At 38.9% G+C, this 18732-nt stretch overlaps 1 protein-coding gene across 1 annotated transcript in view; it reads right to left on the bottom strand.

The window, feature by feature from the left end:
* Window positions 1–18732, bottom strand: part of F8 (coagulation factor VIII) — a 146929-nt gene that overhangs the window by 53091 nt on the left and 75106 nt on the right. The window contains exons 13-14 of the mRNA XM_058535054.1: window positions 17050–17259; window positions 5440–8482 (exon numbers count right to left, since the gene is read on the bottom strand). Coding sequence (XP_058391037.1) covers window positions 5440–8482; window positions 17050–17259 — 3253 coding nt within the window. The remainder of the gene's footprint in view (window positions 1–5439; window positions 8483–17049; window positions 17260–18732) is intronic.

Genomic DNA, 18732 nt, shown 5'->3' with positions numbered 1-18732 from the left:
ACTATCTCATCTACGAGATCTTTTATACAAACCTCATGGTAACCACTAAACAAAAAAGCAGAATAGAGACACAAATTATAAAGAAAGAGAAAACTGAGAAACCATTATAGATAATCACCAAACTGAAATGGTAGTCGAAAATACACAGGAAGAGAAACAAGGGAAATATATAACAACCAAGAACAAGAGGTAAAAGGGCAGCATTAAGCCCTCATATATCAATAATCACTCTAAATGTAAATGGCTTGAATTCTCCAATAAAAGGACACAGAGTGGCTGGATGGATTAAAAACAAGACCCAACAATGTGCTGCCTCCAGGAAACACGTCTCAGCTCTAAAGACAAACATAAGCTTAGAGTGAAGGGATGGAAGCCAGTACTCCAAGCAAATGGCAAACAAAAGAAAGCAGGGGTTGCCATACTTATATCAGACAAAGAAGCCTTCAAGATAAAAAAAAACAATGAGAGACAAAGGGTGCAGTATATAATGACAAAAGGGACATTTCACCAAGAAGACATAACGCTTATGAATATATATGCACCTAACACAGGAGCACCAAAGTATATAAAGCAACTATTAAAAAACTTAAAGGGAGAAATTAACGGCAACACAATAGTAGTAGGGGTCCTCAACACCACACTTACGTCAATGGATAGATAATCCAGACAGAAAGTCAACAAGGAAACAGTGGCCTTAAATGAAATACTAGACCAGATAGACTTAATAGATATATATAGAACATTCCATCTAAAACCATCAGAATACACATTCTTTTCAAGTGTGCATGGAACATTCTCAAAGAGAGACATTATGTTGGGAAACAAGGCAAGCTTCAATAAATTTAAGAAGATTGAAATCATATCAAGCATCTTTTCTAACCATAATGCTATGAAACTAGAAATCAACTAAAAGAAAAAAGCTGGGAAAGTCACAAATATGTGGAGACCAAACAACACGCTACTGAACAATCATTGGTTCAATGAAGAAATCAAAGGAGAAATTTAAAAAATCTGGAGACAAAAGAAAATGAAATGCATCATACCAAGTCTTATGGGATGCAGCAAACGCAGCTCTAAGAGGGAAATTCATAGCAATACAGGCCCACCACAACAAACAAGAAAAATCTCACAAAGTAATCTTAAACTACACCTAACAGAACTAGAAAAAGAAGAACAAACAAAGCCCAAAGTCAACAGAAGGATAGAAATAACAAAAATTAGACCAGAGACAAGTGAAACAGAAAGCAAAAAAACAGTAGAAAGGATCAATGAAACTAAGAGCTGGTTCTTTGAGAAGATAAACAAAATTGACAAACCCTTAGCCAGACTCACTGAGAAAGAAAGAGAAGGCTCAAATAAACAAAATTAGAAATGAAAGAGGAGAAATTACAATGGATACCACAGAAATACAAAGGATTATAAGAGAATACTATGGAAAACTATATGGCAATGAATTGGATAACCTAGAAGAAATGGATAAACTCTTAAACTCATACAACCTCCCAAAACTGAATCAAGAAGAAATAGAGAATCTGAATAGACCAATTACACGTAAGGAGATTGAAACAGTGATCAAAAACCTCCCAAAAAGCCGAAGGCCAAGACCAGATAGCTTCTCTGGAGAGTTCTACCAAACATTCAAAGAAGATTTAATACCTATCCTTCTCACTATTCCAAAAACTTGAAGATGGTATGCTTCCTAACACATTCTATGAGGCCAACATTACCCTGACCCCAAAACTAGACAAGGACAACACAAAGAAGGAAAATTACAGGCCAATATCCCTGATGAACATAGATACGAAAATCCTCAACAAAATATTGGTAAACCAAATACAGCAATACATTGAAAAGATCATACACCATGATCAAGTGGGATTTATACCAGGGAGGCAGGGATGATTCAACATCTGCAAATCAATCAATGTGATACACCACATTAACAAAATGAGGAATAAAAATCACTTGATCATCTCAATAGATGCAGAGAAAGCATTTGACAAGATTTAACGTCCATTTATGACAAAAAAAAAAAACCCTCTCAATAAATTGGGTATAGAAGGAAAGTACCTCAACATAATAAAGGCCATATATGACAAACCCACAGCCAACATCATACTCAATGGTGAAAAACTGAAAGTCATCCCTCTGAGAACAGGAGCAAGACAAGGGTGCCCACTCTCACCACTCTTATTCAACATAGTACTGGAGGTTTTGGCCAGAGAAATTGGGCAAAAAAAAAAAAAAACAAAAGAAATAAAAGGTATCCAAATTGGCAAGGAAGAAGTGAAACTCTCGCTGTTTGCAGATGACATGATTCTATATATAGAAAACCCTAAAGAATCCATCAGAAAACTATTAAAGGGGCCATCCCAGTGGCACAAGCAATTAAGTGCACGCTCTCCACTGCAGCAGCCCGGGGTTCACTGGATCCTGGGCGGGCACCGGCACACCGCTTGTCAAGCCATGCTGTGGCAGCATCCCATATAAAGTAGAGGAAGATGGGCATGGATGTTAGCCCAGGGCCAGTCTTCTTCAGCAAAAAGAGGAGGATTGGCAGATGTTAGCTCAGTGCCAATCTTCCTCACAAAAAAAAGAGAAAACTATTAAAAATAATCAACAACTACAGCAAAGCTGCAGGATACAAAATCAACTTACAAAAGTCAGTTGCATTTCTATACTCTAATAACGGACTCACAGAAAGAGAACTCAAAAATACAATCCCATTTACAATCACAACAAAAAGAGTAAAATATCTAGGAATAAATTTACCAAGGAGGCAAAAGATCTATACATTGAAAACTATAAGACACTGAAAGAAATCAAAGATGACATAAAGAAATGGAAAGACATTCCATGCTCATGGATTGGAAGAATAAACATAGTTAAAATGTCCATATTACCTAAAGCAATCTACAGATTCAATGCAATCCCAATCAGAATCCCAATGACATTATTCACAGAAATAGAACATCCTAAAATTTATATGGAACAACAAAAGACCTCGAATAGTGAAGGCAATCCTGAGAAAAAAGAACAAAGCTGGAGGCATCACAATTCCTGACTTCAAAATATACTATAAAGCTGGGCTGGCCCTGTGGCTTAGCGGTTAAGCGCGCGTGCTCTGCTACTGGCAGCCCGGGTTCGGATCCCGGGCTCGCACTGACGCACCACTTCTCCAGCCATGCTGAGGCCACGTCCCACATACAGCAACTAGAAGGATGTGCAACTATGACATACAACTATCTACTGGGGCCTTGGGGGAAAAAAAAAGGAGGAGGACTGGCAATAGATGTTAGCTCAGAGCCGGTCTTCCTCAGCAAAAAGAGAAGGATTAGCATGGATGTTAGCTCAGGGCTGATCTTCCTCACACACTATATATATATACATATATATATATATATATACATATGTATATATATATATATATATACTACAAAGCTAAAAAAAAATATATATATATACATATATATATATACATACTACAAAACTATAGTAATCAGTACAGCACGGTACTGGCACAAAAACAGACACACAGATCAATGGAACAGAATTGAAAGCCCAGAAATAAAACCACACATCTATGGACAGCTAATCTTCGACAAAGGAGCCAAGAACATACAATGGAGAAAGGAAAGTCTCTTCAATAAATGGTGTTGGGAAAACTGGACAACCACATGCAAAAGAATGAAAGTATACCATTATCTTACACCATACACAAAAATTAAGTCAAAATGCATTAAAGACTTGAAGGTAAGACCTGAAACCATAAAACTCCTAGAAGAAAATATAGGCAGTACACTCTTTGACATTGGTCTTAGCAGCATCTTTTCTAATACCATGTCTATTCAGGCAGGGGAAACAAAAGAAAAAATAAACAAATGGGACTACATCAGACTAAAGAGCTTCTGCAAGGCAAAGCAACCCAGAAACAAAATGAAAAGACAACCCACCAACTGGGAGAAAATATTTGCAAATCATATATCTAACAAAGGGTTAATCTCCAAAATATATAAAGAACTCATACAACTCAACAACAAAAAAACAAACAACCTGATCAAAAAATGGGCAGAGGGTATGAACAGAAATTTTTCCAAAGAAGATATACAGATGGCCATCAGGCACATGAAAAGATGTTCAACATCACTAATCATTAGGGAAATGCAAATAAAAACGAGATATCACCTTACACCTATTAGAATGGCTATAATTAACCAAGACAAAAAATAACAAATGTTGGAGAGAATGTGGAGAAAAGGGAACCCTTATACACTTCTGGTGGGAATGCAAACCAGTGCAGCCACTATGGAAAACAGTATGGAGATTTCTCAAAAAATTAAAACTAGAAATACTCTATGACCCAGCTATCCCACTACTGGGTATTTATCCAAAGAACATGAAATCAACAATTCACAGAGACTTATGCACCCCTATGTTCATTGCACCATTATTCACAATAGCCAAGATGTGGTAGCAACCCAAGTGCCCATGGACTGATGAATGGATAAAGAAGATGTGGTATATATATACAATGGAATACTACTCAGCCAGAAAAAAGACAAAATTGTGCCATTTGTGACGACATGGATGGATCTTGAGGGTATTATGTTAAGCGAAATAAGCCTGACAGAGAAAGACAAACACCGTGTGATTTCACTTATACGTGGAAGATAAACACACAGTTAAGGAGAAAAATTGGTGGTTACCAGAGGGGAAGGGGGTGGGAGGAGGGTCAAAGGGGTAAAGGGGCACTTATGTATGGTGACAGATAAAAACTAGACTATTGGTGGTGAACACGATGCAGTCTATACAGAAACTGAAATATAATAATGTACACTTGAAATTATACAGTGTCATAAACCAACCATTATGACCTCAATAAAAAAAGATTCCCTTATTTGTTTTTCTACTAATTTGTTATCTCTTGCGCTCCCCAGCAGACTGTAAGCAACTGCTTTTCTGCACTCCAGTGTCTGCAAAAATGTGTGGCATATAGTAGGTGCTCGATAAATATTTGTTGACTGATTGACTCTCCTTATGCTTATCTTCCACATTTTTCTGTGCTCTTTCTCCCCTACCCAACCTCCCTCTGCTCCACTAACAATCAAATCCTCCTACTTTGCCCTCTGGATCCTCAGTACCATGGAAAAGAACTTTCCCTGCATCCTCAACCTCTTTACCACACACTTCACTTCTTCCTCCTGCCTCTCTGAGGGCTCTCTCATGAGACTAAGACTTCTCCTGCAGGTCATAAGGCTGAAAGTTAAGGTTGACTTTCTTTCTGCTCCCCATTGGTGCTTCTTGACCCTGACTCCTCTACCCTTTTGTAAACTCCTCTTCTTCACTGCTGCAGATTGGCAATGCTTTCCTGTTGTTTCAGCACATGGTAAAGTCAAAGGTCACAACCGCAGGACAAAGGAATAATCAATGTGTCCATACCTGTTTCTTAGTGCATGGGGGGATCTACTCATCCCATAATCCCAGAGCCGTTCCACTGCAGCAATAAAATAATGTCGTGTTCTCTTTTGAAAGCTGCGGGGGTCCTGATTTTCATCCTCACCATAAATGTCAAAATCTTCTCTCTTTGTTTCAGTTGAGAAGGTATCATCATAGTCAATTTTGTCTTCCTCTGGCTGAACAGTAGTAAAGGTTATTTGCCTCTGATGGCGTTTCAAGACTGGTGGGTTTTGAGAGCACAACCTTCCAGTCTCTTCTTGCTTTGCCCAGGTGGTTTCTCTTTGGGGCTTATCTTGTCCTTTATTTATTGCTGCTATTGAATTATTTTTTTCACAAGGGTCCAAGGGTGAAATGGTGTCCTTTGTCTTAAAAGCTTTGTTTTTTTGAGACTTCTCTCGGGAGTTCCACTCTTCTCTTGGTATCTGAGTAGCAAGGGGACCCAGCAGTTTGGAGGGAGTCTTTTTAGAGCTTTCTGCTGCCCATTTCAGAAAGGGTATTTTCCAAGGTCCATTTACTTTATTCAATTTAACAGGTTCCTGTGTTTTCTGAAGGACAATCTCTTCCATGAGATCCAGGTGGCCAGGGGAGCCATTGCTAGGTTTCGTAGGGAAAGAGTCTTCCTGATGAACATGAACTTTAGGAAGTAATTCAACTTTGCCAGATGCTTCAGACAATCTCCCCAGGGAGCTGATCTTTCCTTGACCTCTCATCATTTCCAAGGTTAGGAAGTCTAAAGAAAGGTTATTTCTTTTGGCTCCTTGTAAGAAATGACTGCTTTCTTGGATCCCAGAACTCTTCTCCCTAAAGGTGTAACTACAGGCTGCTGCTAGAAGATGAGAAGAATTGCCTTGGGATGGGGTCTTGGTCAGATCTGTAGGTGTAATTGATGGAAATGCTGATACCTTTGCAATGGGTAATGCAGAGCCATTCGTTTGAATGATGCCATGACTCCTCACAGAACAATCTGATAGGAGGGACTGAGTAATGGCCTTTTTCTCCTTCTCATTGTACTCTATCTGTGTGAGGGTTCCCTGGGTCAAATATTTCATGTTTTTGGACCAGTGGGTTGAGGTGTCATTCAAAATTACCCTCCTTTCAAGTTTTATTTCTTCTTGTGGGAGTCTGAATTGTTTCAAAGCCCGCTTAGCATGGTGAGTGATGACATTCTGCTGACGTGGATTAGGAGATATCCTTGTGGTGCTCAGATACCTTTCTACCATTTGCTTTGTTTGATTTACCAAGCCTTCCAAGTTTGCTTCCTCCCTTATTTTTGAGAAATGGGCCATGTGAATCCTTGCCGTATTTGCTGACTCATTTAATGACCTGTTGTCTTGAAGTATTGGAGTATATGTCCCCTCATCTGAACCTTCTACATTTTGCTTAGTGCTTAGTAAGAAAAGATTCTTCAGGAAATTCCTAGTGCCAGTCACTGTATACACCTGAGGCAAAGCTACATTCTTTTGGATTAATTTTTCCTTCCTTTCTATCTCTTCCTGGGAGTTTTTTTCTTGACTGTGTGTATCATTTTCTTGGATATTAGCCAAGTTAGTAAGAAATATGCTCTTACTGTTTGGAAAAATCATCTCTTGGAGTCCTGTGTGCTTTGTAAATTCATCTTCTCCTACTACCACCTTGTTCTTCTCTGACAAGAACTTCTGATCTTTCACAGATTTTTCTGATCCTAAAGATGTTAATTGCTTTGGACTGGGCCTTTGCCCAGAGCTCAGGGAGTTCTCGCAATGGGTCCTTTTTATCCAATTTGCTGAATCTTGCAAGAACAGCATCTTGAAGAATGATATATCTGGATTTTCTGCACCTAGTGGCGCAGGGTCCTCTTTTTTTTGGTGGACCATGTCCATATTTTTTGATGAGGTAGTTTTATTTGACACATGATTTAGCCCCAAAGCTGTAGTATTGTTGTCCATAAACGTTTCATCACGAATCAAAGAAGTCATTTCTTGAAACCCACTATTACTTTCTAATATAATGTCTTGCCAGACTGATGTACTATTCTCAATTAATAATGTTTGGCCATCAATGTGAGCCTTTTTATTAGTTGTTGAGTTAATTGGTGTCTTGTTTGTCTTTACCAAAGAGAAATTAACTTTGAATAAAGCATTATCTTTGGTCAATGAAACAGGTCCATGAACTTCTTCCTCTTTAAATAACCTGTCACTTTCCAGTGATAATACATTTTCTTCCAGTGAACTTTCTTGACTATTCATTAAAACTGCTTTAGTCAACGTGGAATCATTATCTCCTTCACTCAAGTCCAAAGGTCTAGCAGACTCAATAAGGTGAGATGAATTTTTGCCAAATACAATGGTGCCTAATTGACTACTAAAGTGAACTGGCATATTTGGGGGTCCTAAGGAACCTGTCTTTTCAGTACCTGCTTCCAACTTGTCTGATGGAATTGTTGGTGAAATCATTAGATTGTTTGATGAACTAGAAATTTTTAAATCAAATTTCTTCAACTCTACTGTTATAGTTGTCGCCAAATTCTCATTTAATCTTAATTTCAGTTCTGGTTCAGGGGTAAATACTCTATCCCCACTGTGATGGAGCTCTGGTCTGAGATGTGCCATTTCAGATGGGCCCTTGTTTCTTTCTATTGTTCTAGGTAAATGATCATCAGCCTCATATGTGACTTCTTGGAGATCAGATAAGGATAATGCATGTGGAGTAGGATTTTGTCTCAAGATCATCAACAAATCACCAGAGGAGACACTTTGTACCGTAAGCAGCTGTGTTCTCTCTCCAGACCGAAGGTCAATCTTCTCTACGTCATTTTCTGGAGTTGTGGTGGCTCTGAATTGCTTTTGCCTAGTGCTAGGGTGCCTTGAATTCTGGGAGAAGCTCCTGGGTTCAATGACATTATTTTCATTCAGCAGGGAGGTTGGAATATCTTCATATGTGTCCTCATAATAATCACCAGTGTTCCTGTTACAACTAGAAACCTTCAGTAAGGCTGTCATGCCTCTGTTCCGAAAGTCTGAGTTGTGGCACCCCAGAACCCACAGACCTGGAGATGAGGAAGAATAAGATTCTGGTTACTCATAACTCAGGTCCCAAGCAAGTTCTGTGTTAGAGGTTCTCTCTTATTCCCAGATAAATGAAAAAATACTAGCACTAGTCAGTACCATTATATTACAGGTCACTGGGTTAAATCCCTGACACATATGATAGTAGTCCAACAGTGGTAGTAAAAATTGTTTTTGCATGGCTACTGTTGTGATATATCTGTTTGTGACCACAAGAAAGGGCTGTGATTAAAAATGAATAGACACTAGGATAAAAATTGAGAAATGTATTTAACAAACACAATAGTGGAGAGTCTTAATAGTCACACAGAACTCTTTGATGATGACAGTGCCTTAATTCTGGAAAGTTTATATAGGCTAGCTGTTATTGCTATATAGCATAGTGGCATAGGTTCTAGAATCAAATTGCCTAGGTTCAAATCATAGCTCTACAATTTACCAGCTGTGTGACTTTGAGCAAGTCAATTGAGCTGAGTTCCGGTTTTCTAATTTGTAAATGAAGCTAATGGTATCTACCCCATCATATAATGCATTCAAATCACATAACACAATGCCTAGCATCCACTGTCACCAATTTATGGGATAAGTAAGCACAAGGGAGCAGGACTTAGGTTTAGGATACACATAATATAAAATCCCACCACAGTGCTAGCAATATTAATTTCTACTATGGACAGAATTATCTGAGTGAAGGCACTTCATGGTGGTAAAGTAGATGCATAAGTGTAAGTGAAAAAGGACACCTTTACCAAGCTCCACATCAGGTACCTCAACAGCCTCATCATCTTACACAATATTTGCAAAATCTGAACTGAATCCAGCTTTATCTCAAAGGGAAGACTTTCCCCAAAGTATATTTCCACAGAGCCCTGTGAGATAATGGGATGCCCATGGAAAACGTTTATTTGGTCAAACATAAATTTTGGAATTAATGCACACTGCACTCTATGTGCAGCCAGATAATCAATCAAATGGGAAATGAGAATAAAGACATTTTCTAACATACAAGGATTCAGAAAATCTACCTCTAATGCAGCCATTCTCAGGAAGTGATTAGAGAATGTTTTCTACCAAAATAAAGGAGTATATTAAAAAATAGGAAGACATAGGCTCCAGGAACCAGGCACTATCCTGAGGGAGGGTGAAGAAAAGTCCCAAGTGGATAACTGAGCCTCAGAGCTAGAGAGAACCAGCCCAGATTTGAGTAGGAGGGTGAATGGGTCCAGGAGGTCAGTCTCTAAGTAAAAAAGAATATGTTGTATGATGGAACTCTTGAAAAAAAAGAGAATAAGTAAAGGGAAAACATTAAAAAAAGAACAGGAAGGGGCCAGCCCAGTGGTGTAGTGGTTAAGTTCGTGTGCTCCACTTCGGCAGCCCAGGGCTCGCAGGTTTGGATCCTGGGCACGGACCCACACACCGCTTATCAAGCCATGCTGTGGCAGGCGTCCCACATATAAAAATGTAGAGGAAGATGAGCACAGATTTTAGCCCAGGGCCAATCTTCCTCAGAAAAAAAAAAGAACAGGAGGACAATTAGAAGTTCCAGTTAAACAAGTTATAAAAATAGGAAATGTAATCTTTATTTGGTTCCACAGTGAACATTTATATAGTCCTAATAATGTGATTTCACTAAGTGTAGGGACATAACTATATCATAAATTTGGGGATTGGGAGCCCAATTTCATGATATTTAAAGCATATTTTTGATGGTATGAAACCATGTTGAGTCAGAGTGGACCAGGATTGGAGCTGAAATGAGTATTTAAATAAGGTTTTAACTCTTAAAATTCCACTGTTATAACTTATACAAAACTAATATCTTCCTTTTATGGAGGAGAATGGTAAGTGGGTAAGAAAAGGGGACATGAAACTCCATAAACAGCTCTGGAATGACATACACCAAACTCTGTGAAGGGCCTGGGATTGGGAATAATGATGAAGAGGGACTTTAGTTATATCTGTATTGGTTGAATTTGTAATGAGAACATCTTTTTGTCTTACATGTGTGAATAAAGATAAATTTAAAACAATTAATTAATTAATCTCAGTTCAAGAGCTTAAAGAAGAATTGATTCTTTGATAAAAAACTGGATAAAATCAATAACTAAATAAAAATAAGAAATTCCACATGTACAAAATTTGAAAGAAGAAAGGACATATAATCACAGATGCAAAGAAAATTAAAAGAATTATAATTCCTTTGGAGACACCTCAGCTGGCAATCTCCTCCTCCAACTTCTGACACAGGCATAGGATGCCTGGCCAAGTTTAAGACTTGGTCAGCATTATAAATATATGAAACCAGCTTCCTGCTTCAGTGATATAACCAAGGCTTTCAGTGAACTAATTAATTTTGTAAGCTGTTATCCAATCCTGGAACTATTCCCTATCAAAGTAACCCAGCGAGACAGAGCCCAGCTAATCACAAGTGGGTAGGAGCACATCTCAGGCTTCAATAGACAAGAGCTCTTTAACCATCCAAGGCTAGTACAATATCCCTAGTATGGAATTTTAAGCAATCTTTTTAAATGATGATGTTCATCAATACTTATTGGCACAGAAAAACATCAAATATATTATTAAGTGAGGGGAAAAAAGCAGGTTACAAAACACCCTCATCATTCTACTATTTGTTTCTATGAGTTCAACTTTTTCTTTTGTTTTAGATTCCCCATATAAGTGGTTCCACACAGTATTTGTCTTTGTCTGGCTTATTTCACTTAGCATAATGCCCTCCAGGTTCATCCATACTGTCACAAACGGCAGTTTTCCCTTCTTTTTTGTGGATGAATAACATTCCATTTTACATATACATATATAAATATATATATATATATGATATATATATATATATATATATCACATCATCTTTATCCATTCATCCATCAATGGACACTTAGGTTGTTTCCATGTCTTGGCTACCGTCAATAATGATGCAATAAACATGGGAGTGATGATATCTCTTCAAGATACTGTTTTCATTTCCTTTGGATATATACCCAGAAGTGGGATGGCTGGATCACACAGTAGTTCTATTTTTAATTTTTTGAGGAATCTCCGTACTGTTTTCCATAGTGGCTGCACCAGTTTACATTCCCACCAACAGTGCACAAAGGTTCCATTTCTCCACATCCTTGCCAATACTTGTTATTTCTTGTCTTTTTGATAATAGTCTTCCTAAAAGGTATAAGGTGATAACTCATTGTGGTCTTGATTTGCATTTCCCTGATCAATAGTGATATTGAGCACCTTTTCATGTACCTGTTGGCCATTTGTATGTCTTCTTTGGAAAAATTTAATGGTATCCCATAAGTCCTGTAGGCTTTCTTCATTCTTTTTTTTTTTTCCTGCTCAGACTGGATAATTTCAGAAGATTTGTCTTCGAGTTTGCAGATTCTTTCTTCTGCTTGATCAAGTGTGTTGTTGAAGCTCTCTATTGCATTTTTGATTTCATTCATTGTGTTCTTTTTTTTTTTGCCGAGGAAGATTGTCCCTGAGCTAACATCTGTTGCTTATCTTCCTCTTTTTGCTTGGGGAAGATTGTCACTGAGCTAACATCTGTGCCAATCTTCCTCTATGTTTTTGTATGTGGCATGCCACCTCAGCATGGCTTGATGAGCAGTATGTAGGTCTGCACCTGGTATCTGAACCCGTGAACCCCAGGCTGCTGAACTGGAGCAGGTGAACTTAACCACTACACCACTGGGCCAACCCCCATTCATTGTATTCTTAAGCTCCAGGATTTCTAGGTGGCTTTTCTTATGATTTCTATCTCTTTGTTGAACTTCTCCTTTTGTTCCTGTATTATTTTCCTAATTTCATTGAGTTGTCTATCTGTATTCTCTTGTATCTTGCTGAGCTTCCTTAAAATAATTATTTAGAATTCCTTTTCAGGCAATTTGTAGGTCTCCATTTATTTGGGGTCAGTTACTGGAAAATTATTGTGTTCCTTTGGTGGTGACGTTTCCTTGTTGTTTTTGTGTGTGTTTCTTATGGTCTTGCATTGATTTCTGCGTATTTCAGGGAGCAATCATCTCTTCCAGTCTTTATGAACTGACTTTGTGGGAAAAGACTTTCACCTGTGGGTGGCTATGAGCATGCTGACTGGGTGAGGATCAGCAGCTCCAGTTCCAGGGAAGGCATGGCAGCATAGCCTCCATGCAGCTCTGTCAGCTGAGGTCAGTGTCAGCAAAGACTGTGAGGGGTCTCTGGTGGCCAAGACTGTGAGTGTCTGTGGTGGCTGTGGTGGTTACTGTTATTGGACTCCTGGGTGGGGAAGACTGGGGCTCTCCTTTTCACCCACAGGGGTAAGTCCTGGGGGTTCCTTCTTGGTGCTGGGTGTGGCATGGGAGCACACAGGCCTCAGTAGTGGTGCTGGGTTCTAAAGCAGAGATGTGCATGCACCACTGTTTGGAGTGTGTGCTCAGAGTAGCAGTGAAGTCAGGGTCCCAGGTTCAGGTGTGCATGGAACCCCATGGCTCCTGGGTCTTGGGACATCGGCACACCTGCTGTGATGGTGCCAGTGTCCAAGGCATAGGCACACACAGGTTGCCTATGGAGCTGGGGTCCAGGTCTCTGGGGCATGCCACATCAGCTCAGGCCCTGGTGGGTGGAGTGCAGTGGTGGCTTGGTGCTTAGAGGGCAGGGTACAGCAGCAGCATGGGTCGCAGGGATGATGGGGCACTGCAGTGCCTCAGGCCCTGGGGAGCAGGCCACAGCAGCAACTCAAGCCCTGAGGGTGGCAGGTGTTGTGGAGGCCCAGGCCTTGGGGGAAGGGCACAGCAGCAGCACATCCCTGGGGAGAGGATGTAGCTCCTTCTCTGGGGAGAGCACAATAGCTTGGACTCTGAGAAGCTCTGTCAGCTGGCTTCAGTATCTGTGAAAACTATGGGGGTCCTCAGGTGCTGAAGGTTTCAGGTGTCTCTGGTGGTGACAAGAGTTGCTAGGGTTTTCCTGTTCTCCTTTCCCCATGAAGGGAAATCCCTCAGAGGCAGAGGGAATCCCCCTTGGCACCAAGATGTTCCAGACTGAGGGATGGAATGACACAGGTAAAATGTTTCCTGTGCTTTTCTACGTGGCCATCCTTGCTTTTTTTTGCTCCGCTGTGTTTCTGACGCTTCTTCGTTGTGCTCTGAAGTTGTCCCAGAGCTATTTTCATTGGTATGTAGTTATTTATTTGTTGTTTTTGTGGAGGAGACGAGTTCTGGGACCTCCTAGTCCACCATCTTACTGATGTCACTCCTCTGGAGTGGCATTTTTAAAGTGCTGGGGAAAAAACGCCAATAAAACAAAGCAAAACAAACCTATCAACCCAGAATTCTATACACAGTGAAAATATCATTCAAAAATTCAGGAGAAATAAAGTCTTTTTAGACAAGCAAAAACTGAGAGAATTAATTAACCAGCAGACTTGCAGTACAAGAAATGTTAAAGAGGGGCCGGCCCGGTGGTGCAAGCGGTTAAGTGCGTGTGCTCCACTGCGGCTGCCCGGGGTTCGCCAGTTCGGATCCCGGGCATGCACCGATGCACCACTTGTCAAGCCATGCTGTGGCAGCATGCCATATAAAGTGGAGGAAGATGGGCACGGATGTTAGCCCAGGGCCAGTCTTCCTCAGCAAAAAAAAAAGAGGAGGATTGGCAGATAGCGCAGGGCTGATCTTCCTCACAAAAAAAATGTTAAAGAGATATATTATAAATATAAGGGCACAGATAGGTTGAAAGTACAAGAATGGAAAAATATATCCCACACGAACATTAACCAAAATAAAGGTGGTTGAGGCTCATAAATTTCGGACAAAGCAGAGGTTAAGGCGGCAAGTACTACTTCAGACAAAGAAGGATACCTCACAATGATAAAATGGCTAATTTAATGAGTACATAACAATCTTGAATTTGTAAGCACCTAATTTTATTTTGCCTCATTTATTTTGAAACACTGTAACAGATATGAAGAGAAAAATAACAAACTCAACAGTCATAGTTAGAGCTCAACACTATTCTCTCAGTAACTATAAGAAGCAGATAAAATATCCTAAACTTACAAGGATTTTAATAACATGATAAAGCTACTTGACATACTTGACAAATATGTGACAGTCCACCCACACTGCAGAAAACATACTCATTTTATGTGCAAATGGGCCATTAGACCAAGTAAACCATACACTGGGCATACAGCAAGTCTCAACAAATTCCAAACAATTGAAATCATATTGAGTATGTTATATGACCACAGTAAAGTAAAAACAAGAAATCAGCAACAGAGAGATAACTAGAAAATACCCACAATGGATATCAGAAAATATTTCAAACTCAGCGATGGTAAAAATATGACTCATCAAAACTTGTGATATGAGGGTGGTTTTTTCTATTCTTATGAGTTTTATTCAAAATTGAGGCACAAAAAAAGAAACAAAAGGCATGGGGTTGAAAAGAAAAACCTGAAACTGTCAATATTCGCAGACAATTTGTGTACACAGAAAACTTTATGGGAATCTATAAAATAACTGCTAGATCTTATAAGTGAATTTAGCAAGGTTGCAAGACACAAGGTCAATATACAAAAATTAATTGTATTTCTTTTGCATGTGTGTTCCAATAAAACTTTATTTACAAAAATAGGTGACAAACCTGCTATTAACAAAAACAGGTGACCAACCTGCTGGCTATAGTTTCTTTTTTTATTGAGACATAAAGGACAGGTACCATTGTGTAAGTTTAAGGTGTACAACGTGTTGATTTGATACAGTTATTTATTGAAGTATGATTACCACAGTAGCGTTAGCTAACACCTCCACCACGTCACATAATTATCATTTCTTTTTTGTGGCAATATGTGGTTAAATCAGGGTGTAAAGTGAACTGTATAGTCATAAAAAGAATGATGCACTGATATACGATACAACATGGATGAATCCTTGAAAACATTATGCTGAGTGAAATAAATCAGATACCAAAAACAAATATTTCATTATTCTGTTTATACGAAATATCCAGAAGAGGCAAATCCATAGAGATAGAAAGTAGATTAGTGGTTGCCAAGGGCTGGGGGAGGGGTAATAGGGAGTGATTTAATGAAAGGGTTTCTTTTTGGGGTGATGAAAAAATCCTGGAATTAGATAGTAGTGATGGTTGCACAACATTGTGAATGTACTGGAAGGCACTGAGTTGTACACTTTTAAATGGTTAAGACGGTGAATTTTATGTTATGTGAATTTTACCTCAGTAAAATTTACCTCAGTAAACAAATAAAAGAGATCAGACTTTACCATACTGAACACGGGAAATCTTCTCTAAGGGCTTTATTTAGCTTGAGCTTTGTACTCAATGATACTATATTAAAAAATTTTCCCTCAAGACACAGAGTTTTAATTTGTCTTTAGAATTTAAGTGATCACCAAAGTAGTTTAAAAGCTTCTCAAAATATTGATATTTTAAATATTTTTTGTCTGCCTACACACACACACACATACACACACTTTTTCTCTTTGGTTTAGACAATTACAACCATATTATACATACTATTTTATAATATTTTCCACATATTTAATTAATTCATTCATTGAAAAAATATTTATTAAGCATCTACTATAGACCAGGCACTGTAAATATTGGGGATACAGTGATGAACAAGATAAACAAGGTCTCTGTCCTCAGAGAGTTTGCAACTTATAGGAAAACAGATAACAAAGACATAAACATAAATAAACAAGATATTTTCAGAGGTGTTATTGGAGTTCTTTCAGGTTCTTCTTCATTCACTTCCCACAAAAATATATCACTTGAAGTAACATATGTTTCTGGGTATGAACATGAATATACATTTTTACATGATGAGATTGGTTTTTATTCCCCAGAAATTTCCCCATGAGGATTTATCTCCAGAAAAGCCATAAGTGTAAGAGAATAACTACAATCTGCTGGTAGTTTCATGTACTTCCCTCTGCAGATGATGGGAGTGGGAGGGATCAGGAGCATCCCCATGGAGTGGCCTAGTGCTTATTACTAAGCTGTATGAATGTAGTGACAATCTGTGTTGGATTTAGGCCAGGTCAGTGGTCCTCCTGATCACAGGGCTGGTGCTGTCAAAAACCTTGCAGTGGTTATCGAGGGAGAGGGAGGATGAGAAGCTGACAGCTACATTCGTCCTGAAGGCTTCACAGTGGTTTGAGGGTATGTGTGCAAAGGGAGATTACTATGCACTTCCCAAAGGCTTCTAGGTGGCATTTATCCAACAATACCAGTGTTCACAAAGCACACAGAAACATATTTAGCCCCCACATGTTAATTGCATGTATAAATATATTCACCACTACAGTTTACTAAACACACTAAAAACTTTGGCCCATAGCAAGTAAAGGCATTTTTTAGAGAATAGACTTTTAAGTTAAATACTTGATATGGTGCTGTCATTAAAATACCTTGTGATTACCAAAATCACTTGAACCATTTGATATCTGCCCAAATGTGAGCTAGTGTGCAAAAAAGCATATGAAAGGCTTGTGAAGCAATCACAGCTGTCAGTAAAAGAATAATGTAAATAACTAACCTGGGTTTTCCATTGACATGAAGACAGTTTCTCCCGAGAATGGGAATAGGGTAAGTGTGTCTTCATAGACCATTTTGTGTTTGAAGGTATATCCAGAGAAGAAGACAGAGAGAAAGTCAGTCTGTGCTCCAACACTTAGAATGTACCAGTATGCCACCTCATGCAAACAAACTGACAGCTGCAAGCTATCAAAAACATAGCCATTGATGCCTGCAAAAGAAATGGGGAAGAAGAGGTTTTAGCAGTATCCAGATTTATTATTTTGGATTGTCATGATGTGATTAGAAATGATTATATGTTATGCCCATTACCTTATTCCCAAGAAAAGATAGCATTATACCTTCCAAAAAAGTATATTGTTAATACTTGATCAGCTAGGTCCCAATCCCAAAGCGAGGAGAGTCATAGACTATCATGGTAAAGATGGACTTGGATGCTATATGGTGAGAGGGGCAGTTTGATGAGGAGCCGGGCATTTGCATGGTCTCAAAGTGTCTCCCTACAAACTGCTTATTAGTTGCAAGAGGAGAAACCAGAAAAAAAAAACCTTGATTGGGTGATCAAAATTAACAGCTGCTAATGTTCCAAATTAAAGGAAACAAACATTTCAAAGAAGCAGGACACTAGATCCAGTGCAGGATCCAGGACTGGACCCTGAACTAGACGGAGGAAATGCTACAAAAGACAGCATTGATTGATACAATTGGAATATTGGCTGCCAGTTAGATAAATGTATCAATGTTAAATTTTCTGAATTTCATAACTCTACTTGGGTTATATAAGAGAATATCTTTATTCATAGGAAACAGACAATGAAATATTAAGAGATAAAGGGACATGATCTCTGCAACCTATTCTCAAATGTAAAATAAGTAATAAAAGCATGTATATAGAGAAAAGAGAGGATGATAAACCAAATACAGCAAAATGTTAAAAAATAATGAATCTGGGTAACGGGTATATGGGAGCTCGCTCTACTATTCTTGCAGCATTTCTGTAAGTGTGAAATTATTTCTAAATAAAAAGCTAAACAGGGGCCGGCCCCGTGGCTCAGCCGTTAAGTGCGTGCACTCTGCTACTGGCGGCCCGGGTTCGGATCCCGGGTGCGCACTGACGCACCGCTTGTCCGGCCATGCTGAGGCCGTGTCTCACATAAAGCAACTAGAAGGATGTGCAACTATGACATACAACTATTTACTGAGGCTTTGGTGAGAAAAAGGGAAAAATAAAATAAAATAAAAGCTAAACAAAAGTAACATTGACTTCAGTCTATAAAGGGAATTGTTTCTGAAAGCCTCTTCCATACATCTATCCATCCATCCATTCAATAAACGTTTGTCTACTCCGCAAGGTGGTGGCGCAAATCCAGTAAGCAATGCTCAGACACTAGCTTAATGCAACTAATTGAGAATCAAAGTTTCTTGCCTTAGAAAGTATTAAAAGATATCATAAAGCTACTATAATTAAAAGCGTGGTCTTAATACAGGTATAGATGAATATGTCAAGCAGAATATACAGTCCAGAAACAGACACAGATATGAATGGAAATTTAACATATGATAAAGGCAGCAGCTCAAACTAGTAGCAGAAAGAATGAGCTATTGGTAAATGCTGATGGAAAATATGACTATTCATATGGAGCCACAAAAGACCATGAATAGCCAAAGCAATCCTAGAAAGAAG

This window comes from Diceros bicornis, chromosome X (genome assembly GCF_020826845.1).
Source record: "Diceros bicornis minor isolate mBicDic1 chromosome X, mDicBic1.mat.cur, whole genome shotgun sequence".
In the NCBI taxonomy this organism is placed as follows: Eukaryota; Metazoa; Chordata; class Mammalia; order Perissodactyla; family Rhinocerotidae; genus Diceros; species Diceros bicornis.
Note: the sequence above shows the minus strand (reverse complement) of the source record. Positions and strands in the feature narration are given on the sequence as shown.